The following is a 10,266-nucleotide window of genomic DNA, read 5'->3' as shown; positions in this document are numbered from 1 at the left end:
AGGGGCAGAGACAGGCACTGCCCAGCTGGGGCGGGATGGGCATAGGACGGAGCTGCAAGTGGTTCATCTGGGAGGCAGAGAGGGGGGTGGCTCTCACCACTGTGCATACCCCCAGAGGCGTGGGGGGTATGTGCCCCCCCAATTTTTTGTTTGCAGGGTAAGGGTGGGCTCCCCATTGCAGGCTTTGGCTCGGGGACTGCTTTGGTCTCCTCTTGGCAGGGGGTTGGGCTGGAGCTGCACTCAGGGTAGGAGGTGGTGGTACTGGAAAGGGGACTATGGGAGGAGCTATGGCTAATTTATGGGTGGCTGTAGCCCACTGTGTAACCCCCCTCCCAGTGCCACCGCCACTCGCTTCACCTCATCCCCACCTGCACCAGGCTCAGCTCTGGCCCAGTCCTGTGAGGAAGAGGCTGGCGTGGCCCCTGGTCCTGAGCCTGCAGCAGGCAGCCCACCTGTATGCAAATCTGGGGGTCACATGTCCCCCCATGCTTCCCCTGGGGGTGTGCACAGCAGTGGGGAGCTGCTTCCTTCCCCACTCTCCCTTACCCACTGGGATGAGCTGCCTGCATCTTTGCCCCGGGGCCTACCACAACAGGGCAGCCCCTGCCCCAGCCTCCTCCTTCCCTCCCTCCACTGTGAGGGCTTCAATCGGCCCCCGCCCTGTCCTTCCTTTCCTCACCGGCCCCCCCCCCCCCCCCCCCTCCCCCCCCTCCCCGGGGGGGGCTTTAACCCCCCCCCGCCATGTCCTTCCTTTCCCCCCAGGCCCCCCCCCCCCACACTCTTACTGGCCAACTGCTGCTCTCCAAGGTGCTGGCCTGCATATCGGCTGTTGGATTGGTATCAGCCAATATGCCTGGTTAATAATTGGCCATCGGTATTGGCCAAAAAAATCTTTATCGTTTCACTCCTAGTCCTTGAAGATGGTATGTTGCTGAAGTCATAGGTATAGATGTCCTATATGTAGCATGTTTTACATATTTTCTCAATGTTAATTGACTACAATAATATAAGGTGAATGAAGCTAATTTCTCTGCCTGAAAAATCAGGATATGGAAGAAGAGTTGACTTCTTTTTTATTATTCAGCAATACATAGTAAGGTTAAGCCCTCATCTTGAATAAGGCTATTGGGTGCCAACATAATAATGAGCGTAAATGGTACTTACTATTTAACTGTAGACTGTTTGATGCTGTACAAAACAGAGAAGAAAGATTTATTTGGCATATTTTACTGGACCAGTTGAATAGTTGGGAGAGATGTTAGACAAGCTTTCTAGCACAAAGTGCCTTAGGTCTGGGAATGAAGCGGGAGCAACCTAAGCTAAATACCAGATAAAACAATGGCTATTTCATTCTCTGTGTTTTTGAAAACAGCCACTTAAAGAGGGTGTAAACAATGGAGCTGAGAGAAATGATCAAGCTTCAAATGAAGGGATATGCAGTTTTTGGCTCATAACAGACTTTAAAATGAAGGCACAGTTGGATCTGATGTGGCATCCCAACAATTGTGCTTTCTGCCATGCCACGTGCATGGCAGAGGGCACGATTGTTCAATCCTGCATCGGATTCCATTGCACCATATTGCTGGAGCAACACCTGAACTGGCAAGTAGAAGGCTTGCCTCTCCCTGTAGCTGGAAACCCTGATAAGCTGTCCGGGCTGTTTTGGCAGGTTGGATGCAACTTGGCTTTTGTTGATCACCTGGGAGTTTGCCTCTGTTGAGCTTGATGAAGTTTGGTTGTTTGAAAGCTAGGTGTGTCAAGGCTGGGGATATTTCCATAAAGATCTGGTCCTTTTCAAGTATAAAAATACAGTGTTTTAGCTGAGGAAAGGAACAGAACCATTCAGATACAGAATGCAGTTAAATTTATCAAAGGGCTTCCCTAAGAGCAGCGTTTCCCAACCAGTGTGCCACGGCATACTGGTGTGCTGTCAGGCGCATCCAGGTGTGCTGCAGCATTTTGGGCTGGAGCCATGCCCCCTGCCTGCTGCTGCTGCGGACACAGACAGACGGGGAGCGTGGCTCTATTCCAATATGCCATCCGCCTGGCCCTGTGTCACTCCCCCCCCCCCCCTTCTGGTGTGCCATGGTGCTTTTTTATTTAAGTAAGTGTGCCATGGGGTAAAAAAGGTTGGAAAACACTGCCTTAGAGAATGATGTATGTGACTTTAAGCTTAACTGTTGCTGACTTTATAAAAGGTGTGAAGGGTGAAATAAACTCATCTGTTACAGCCCTTTTAAACATTTTAAAACTACTAGAGTGATAAAGAATCCTTAAGAGGCCTGGTTGCATCTGGAGAAGAGGATTGTCTTGATTGAGGAACTCAAAGACAGTAGAAAGTCTGCTTTCCAGTGAATCCTTGTAAGCCTAGTTGTAAAGGTTATGTTGGAGGTGCAGGTGGGAGAGGAGTGTAATGGGTTAGAGCTACAGCACTATAGGGTTTTGGGGCAATGCTGTGGTCCTTAGGACAGTGGTAGGAAGCTAATGGAACATAGGCCCAAAGTAATGTGAGAATTACGCTTTTTAAATACAGCATTTTGGAAAAACAAAATAAAACACACAAGGTGTCTGGATTGAGAGAGACCTTACGTAACAATTCTAGAGGAAAAGTACAGAAGTTTTCCAGACTATAGCTCATATAATACATCTGTTGTTATTCAAATCCCTTTGGAATGCACGTGCTGAAAAGTCAGTTTTAAGTTACAGTATCATACTTTGGAAGTGTGAGTATGTGTACCTAAAAAGAGAACAGCATGCAATACCAATGGTTACAAGTACTATATCAAATTTAGGAATAGAGATGCAGTACTGTATTAAAAAATGAAAAAGAGAACCCAATACCAAGAGTGACAAGTGTTTCTATTTGGGTAACTGAGGGTGTTTATAGATGTGCTGTGGGGGAGGGGGTGCTTTAGTTAGTGCAGCTCCAAGAGCCACACTAATTAAAAGCACCTGGAGCGTCATGTGTATCAGTGTCTCCATGCTGAAAAATGGCGGCGAGGCACTTTGAACTAAAGCTCCCCCCACCATTTGTCAGTGCAAGGGTGCTGATACATGTGACACTGGAGTCTGCTGGAGTGCAATAATCACCATGCTAAAGCAGGCTCAATTAATCAAGTCCGCTGTGATGCAGTGGTATTGCAGCCCATCAGAGCAGCCTCCCGACGTGTATGGGAGGTTTGAATAGGAGGTTTTAGCTGTATAGGAGGTTTGCCTGGGAGTTTGGATAACAAAGAAGTACTGTAATTTCAGAATGTTTTAACTGGTAAAGTTTGTGATTTGGTTTTTAGATTATAAAAATAACTTCCATAGGAACTTGGGCTGACTCCTGTGAAACCCTATGTTCTGAACACTTGAACCTTAAAACCGCTATATACTTTGTCTACAGAGATCCTTGTGTTCCAGGAAGATGTAAAAAGTGACTCAGTCAGATGGGAGTATTATTCCCATCGTCTTGAACTTTATATTAAAGGAAAATCTTCCTTTTTAAATTAAAAATAAATACATAAATGCCTGGACAGGATAGATTATTTCAATCCAAGGACACTGTCCACCAGGGAGTCATTATTTTATCCCATGGTTTTCCATTGTAACTTTTTACAAATGATGTGTGTGTGTTTCTAAAGTGCAGATAAGGTATGTTTTTCAAGTATTGAGATCATGTTAAAGTTGATTCCGCAGCAGCTTTCTGCATGATCCATTTTTATAAACAAAACTGTGTCCATAATGACTCTATTTAGACTATGGATGGATATCAGATTTATAAAAAAAATGATCATTTTTTTTTTTTAAATTTGTATGTATAATTTGGTGTTTCCATTGACATTAATCTTCCTACTATTTTTATCAATATTTATGTCATTATTTCATTATTGTAATTTTAGCAAGTTTTAAGGGTATTTTTAATGCAAGATTTATACATTTTTTTGTAAAATTTTGTTCTTAGAATTGAGGAAAATTTATAAATATAAATTAAACACATCATTTAGATCTTCAGCTCTAAGCAGTAGATGATGAGAAGGAACTTTCTGACCATGAAGGTGTTCAGACATTGGAACAGGCTATGTAGACAAGTTGTGGACTCTCCATTCCTAGAAATTTTCAAGAGCAGGTTAGACAGATACTTGTCTGGGATGGTTTACTCGGGGACAGTCCTGTCTTGACTAGGAGGCTGGAATAGATGACCTTCTGAAGTCACTTCCAGTCATACTTTCATATGATTAGTCCTGTGAAGCTGTCCTAATAAGGGAGTTCTACAAGATTTCAGAGTAGGAGAGAGTGTGTACTGGGGCAAGCACCTTTCCAAATGATTAAAGCTGTGTGACCTTTGCAGTATTTCTAAACAAAACACATATAGTGCTTCATGTATAACTATGAATTTGTGTGTGTACTTATATTTATATATGCAAGCTGTTTAGGCTTTCTACAGAGCACTAAGTCCACAGATAATGCTAGAGGATGAATTGTAATTTTGGCGAACAGTTATGTCTATAATCTACCTTCTTTTTATGTTCATTAATGCCTAAGAATAAACCATTCCTGATCTATATTGAATCAGTTCTGTCTCTTCCATTTGATGTGTTGAAAAGAGGTAGGGGTTGTGAAATGAAGTGAATCCTAGTGTACAGCTTGAGTTCATCCAGGGTCAGTGATTAAAAGGATTAAAGGTCTTCTTTAATTTAGAGATTTTTTTTTTTTCTGAGTACTGATCTTTTTAAATGCAATAACGGTGTTCATTCTGCCTTCTTACCAGAACCTTACAAATCTAAAGTAAGAAGAATTTCATAGCGAGAGATTCTGTGAGCAGACATGTAACAGCTATTTATATGTAAATAACAAGGCTAATATACAGGGCTTTGTCCCCCTCCCCTCCAAGAATACAACATGTAACCTTTGTGTATGTTCTCTTTTTTTTCTAGTGATATGCGGTTTCCGTGCATCTGTGCCACAGGGCTTAGTCCTGGAACTAGGAGAAACTGTCCAGATCCTGGAAAAATGTGAAGGTTAGTGCACTGAATCATAGCATGGGCGGGAGTGCCCAAAGATGAATCTCATTTGCAGCAGAAATATTAAAATCTGCTACTGTAAAATATTTTAATAATTCATTTTAGAACCATGATCCATCAAATCATCAAAATACTTGGATCAAATCTAATCTGACCCAGTTTCTATAGGAAAGACTGGAGCGTTATTGGCAGTAATCCAGTCTCATAGCGGGGGGTCAATGTGTGTGTTAACCATCTGTCCAGAAAAACATTTGAACCCTAAATTTGGGCATTGTATTGTAACTGTCTAGCCATGAATTTTCATCATGTTGATTTTTACAACAAATGTCTAATCACATTTGTAGGCTTTTAATCCCCATGCAGTTAAATTGAGCTTACCAATATTGTTTGTTTTCTGTAAATGTTGAAACTCTTATTAATGCAATCATGATTAGATTGAGAGAGATTACTTGGTTGAAAAATAATTTATATAGGATGGTGTTTTCCATTTACCTGTCTTTATATTCTTTCCATACTTTAAAGTACATTTTCAGTATGTTGGAACAATAATTGCTGTTACCTCTCACTAATTGTGTGTGTGTGTGTGTGTGTGTGTGTGTGTGTGTGTGTGTGTGTGTGAAGTTTAACTGAGACCTAACGCTGCCAGCCAAAACTATAATAGAAGCAGGATTTGCACCCTACTGTACAGAATAAGCTGATACTTATTCTGTGTATTGTATTTGTAATACCATTCAGGAGTACTATTTACAATATAAAACGAGAGCACATGTTTCACTAAAGCTCCTAAAATGGAATTATGGATCTGTAATCCAAAATGTCTAGAAAATATTAATCCAGAGTTCCAGTTTCATTGCGTTAGATCTGAATTGCAGATCCATATTTTGTAAAATCTTTGGTTTCGTTTCTGTGCTTGCTATTATTACTGTTTTTGTTCCTCTGTTCTGAGCATTATTATTGTTACAAAAACCTGCTTCTGCATTCTGCTACTGGCCAATTGTTTTTCCTCTTGTGCACACACAAACTCACATTGGGTATGAAGAGACATGCATATCACATGCTCTAAATTCTCTCTCTTTCTGAAGCACTTCTAACTTTTAGCACTTCAGTAGCATACAGATGTACAACTGCCTCAGGTATAGAACCGCTGTGAAGTATTTCTGCTTTAAATGACCTTGGATGAAACAGGATTTTAAAACACTTTGCATGCTATGCCTGTCCATACTAGGCTCCCTGGGCACCCAGGCATGCTTGTAGTCAGCTCCTTACAGGTTTGGCAGTCGGGGAGCTCCCTGCAGCTGGTTACATGCACACCAGAGCATGGGGAGTTGGATTGGGAAGCTCCCCAGTTCTCAGCCCACAGCATGAGGCATTGTAGATCAGGGAGCTCCCAGATTCTGTGGCCCATTGGCTGTACATGTGCTGGGGAGTTTGCTGCTGTGGATTGAGGAAATCTCTGATCCTTGGCTTGCTGGCTGTGTGCAGGTCAGAGCACAGGAAGCTGTTGACTGGGGAGCCTCCCATTCCCCAGATTCCTGCACCATGGATCTATCATTCCGGCAATGAGGAATGACTCATTGACCGGAGTGACTGGACAGGGACAAACCTGTGCACGTCTGTGTGCCAAGTGTGTGCATCTCCTCGTACCTCAATTTGTGTTACCCGTCAGAGGATCTTGTGGCAGCCCAGTTGAGAATCAGTACCCTAACCTAACACTCCATTAACTTTCTGTTGAATGGAGCCTTGTAATTCAAAGCTATGATGTGATCACTACAGGGGCAGTATTCCATCTGAGGGCTTGGATATTATCTGGCTAAGCATTACTGACACAAACTGTTTCTGATAGATTAAAAAAAAATTCCTCATCTGAGTCAGAAGACCACTTATAAAGAAGAGCTCCTTCTGTTTCTATTTGAAGTACTCCAACATAGTCTTGACCCAGGACACGCACACGCAGACAAATTATCAGAAGATAAATAAGGGTAGGGATTTGCAGTGCATCTGCTGCTCTGGTAGTACTTTTAATTGAAGAAAAAACCCAGATGTTTCAGGGCTAGGTGTTCCTTTGTTTGTCTTGGATCCTAAAAGTTATGGAATTAGCATGTGTACAAATTGCCCTTCCAGTTAGGGTTCGGTGAGTGGCTGCATGTGTAATCTTCCTTGTACTGTAGAAGGGAACTTTTCAGTGCACCCAACTTGCTCAAGAGAGTTTCACTGATATTTTCATGCTTAGTTAATGCTTCGTTGGTTAATATGATGGTGGCTGGTTGCCATTTTGGGGGTACCACTGAGGTCAAGGGGAGAGGGAATTAAAAAACAAACGCACAAAAACAACATCAACAAAACTAGTGTGATAATCAGGCTGGAGCATGTGTGAGTTTGGTTCAGAGAGCAGCGTTCTGAGAGGACAGGGACAGGGTTAAGGAGACTGTAAATGGACTGTCTTACTGAAAACAATGACTGATCAGGGCTAGGTGAGCTCTGGTACCTCCTGGTGGAGAGAGAGAGGCATGCATTTTGCTCTTAGTGCTGGCTGGGAGGAAGAAGTAACACAACCACATTAAATCCATCCAAAATCTCTGGAAGAGGTGGATTTAATCTTCAGGGAACTGGACTCTCCTAATATGAGGAGTATCTGGAATGGTGAAGCTAGTTAGCAGCTTATTCTCTACCAAGGAGGGATATACAGGCAGTCCTCAGACTTACGACACAATTAGTTCCTGAGAACTGCATCCTGCAACATTTCAGCTTAACTCGGAACCAATTTTCCCATAGGAAACAATGTTATAAATGGGGGATTGGTTCCTGAACCAAGGTCTGATACCCATTTTCACCCAAAATAACCCAGAATTTTGTACACAAGTACTCAATCGATTATATAAAATAAATAAATGTAGCTATATTACTTGTCTATATGTATTTATATTGTAAATAGCAATCATTTATTTGGAAGGACTTCTTTGAGGTGACTTTGCTGGACTTTTTGAAGGGTTCTTTGCTGGAGTCTTCTCAGGAGTCTTGTCTGCTTTCTTAAAGTGTGCAAAGAAGTTTGGACAGATGTTTCTTTGGACAGATGATGCTTGTAAATTTCTCTGTAGCAACTGTACATGCTGGATATGTCCCTACTCACTGATGCACTGCATTCAGTGTTGGGGTCATGTTCTTCAAACAGGGACATGGCAGCTTTCAAATATCGAAATCCCTCAGCCAACACTTGTTGTCAAGACTTTGAGGAGGAATCTCTTCAACAGTGGGTACATCTTTTTCCTCTGCCACGTTTTGGTGTTCCAATTCAGTGAGGTCCTCACTGGTTAATTCTTCAGAATGGGATGCCAGCAACTTATCAACATCTTCTGGTGCAACGTGTAAGTTGAGTTCTTTGCCCATTTCAACAACATTTTTGCTCACCTCTTCAACAGTGTTTGTAAAGCCTTGGAAGTCGGACACAACCTTAGGACACAATTTTCTCCAAACACCATACAAATGTGATTGTTTGACTTAATTCCATGCCTCACCAGTGTTCTTAACTGCATGGTAAATGTTGAAGCCCTTCCAGAATTCCTTTGGAGTTGGTCCACCTTCCTTCTTAAATGCCCTGATGGCCTAGGTAAAAGTGCACCTAAAATAGTAGGCCTTGAAGGACGCAATTACCCCCTGCTCCATAGGTTGCAACAATGAGATGGTGTTGCATGGGGTAGAAACACTACTTTGATGTCAGGATGCATGTCATCAAGGATGGTTGGATGACCAGGAGCATTGTTGAGGATTAACAACACTTTAAACGCAAGATTTGTTTTTGCTGCAAGAATCCCTGACAGCACAAAATTATGATTAAACCAATCATCAAAAATGTTCTTATTGACCCATGCCTTAGGATTGGATTTCCATATCACTGGGAGAAATGCCTTGGAAAGTCCCTTGAAAGCTCTGGGGTTTTCTGAATAGTACAAAAGTAAATGTCTAAGTTTAAAGTCACCTGTAGCATTGTCACTAAGCAAAAGAGTGAGCCTATCTTTAGCAGCTTTGTACTCTGGCGTGGATTTCTCCTCTTTGGCAATGTAGGTTCTCGATGGCATTTTTTTTCCAAGAGAGTCCAGTTTTGTCAACATTAAAAACTTGCTGAGCACAATAGCCATTCTCTTCAATGATTTCAACCAATGCCTCAGGAAAAGCATGAGCTGCTTCTTCATCAGCACTGGCAGCTTCACCTGAGACCTTGACATCCCAACATGCCTCACGGTGTTCAATTGTCTGTTGGTTCCAGGGGCTTCCCCTATACCATTGGTCATCAACCGGTTGATCCCTCCCACAGGGGCCCTGGCTTTAAAATGCATAAACCACCCCATACTTGCAGTAAAAGGCTCAGCATTAGAACTCTCCCCATGTTGTTTCTTTAGATCATCATAAAGACTTCTACCCTTTTCCTGAATGATGCCTAAACTCACAGGAGCACGCCCTTTATTTTGATCCTCCAGCCAAATGATTAACAGTTTCTCAACCTGAGCAATAGGTCCAACACACTGCTTAGTTATCACAGTTGAGTGCATAGGAGATGAGTCCTTAACATGCTCCTGAATTCTTGCCTCGTCTTTCAGGATTGTCATGATAGTCATTTGGGAGATATCCAAAGCTCTTCCCATTTCAGTTGGGGTCTCACCTTTTTCAGACCTCTTAATTTCCATTTTTGTTTCCATAGTAATTATTCTGCATTTCTTAGAAGAAGAAACATCACTTCCACTGAATTTATGCTTTTCTGCCATTATTATGGGCAGTTTGGAAACAGAACAGTGCATGTGCAGCACAGTGAACTTGTTGTAAAGTTCACTTATTCTTTATTCAGTACAGGTACAGTACCATAGTGCTGCAGTGGTAGAAGCAGCAGAGATGACTGAGCAACAGAGGAGCTCTGGCCATGTGTCCAGAAAGGCGTGGCTAGGGGGTGTATGTCCCCAGATCTTCTACAACCAGACCAGATCTGGGGGTCACACGTCCCTCCCCCAACCCACCTCATGCCCTCCTAGACAAGCGGCTAGAGCTACTGGACAGGCCACGGCTTCTCCTGTGGCTGCCCGACTCAGCCCTGGAACTTCCTGCCTTGCCCCAGTGGGGGTAGCCAGGGGAGCAGGAAGATGAGCTGCAGCTTCTCCCACGGTCATCTGGCACAGCCCTGGCATTGCCTGCTTCGCCCCAGGGGTGCAACTGGACAAGCTGCAGCTTCTTCTGCCACCCCAGCTGGGCAGCGTTTGCCCCACCCCCTTGCTTT

The 10,266-nt window shown here is 43.1% G+C and overlaps 1 protein-coding gene across 1 annotated transcript in view; it reads left to right on the top strand.

Moving 5' to 3' along the window:
* The first annotated feature begins 4,518 nt into the window (after positions 1–4,518).
* The window catches only part of DOCK3 (dedicator of cytokinesis 3), a 791,467-nt gene continuing 785,719 nt past the window's right edge, over positions 4,519–10,266 (top strand). Inside the window, exons 1-2 of the mRNA XM_019504626.1 lie at positions 4,519–4,591; positions 4,920–5,003. Of these exons, the coding sequence (XP_019360171.1) occupies positions 4,519–4,591; positions 4,920–5,003 (157 nt within the window). The remainder of the gene's footprint in view (positions 4,592–4,919; positions 5,004–10,266) is intronic.

This window comes from Gavialis gangeticus, unplaced genomic scaffold (genome assembly GCF_001723915.1).
Source record: "Gavialis gangeticus isolate Ggan-Ray unplaced genomic scaffold, GavGan_comp1, whole genome shotgun sequence".
Taxonomy (NCBI): Eukaryota; Metazoa; Chordata; order Crocodylia; family Gavialidae; genus Gavialis; species Gavialis gangeticus.
The sequence above is the reverse complement of the archived record's forward strand: the minus strand, read 5'-3'. Positions and strand labels throughout refer to the sequence as shown.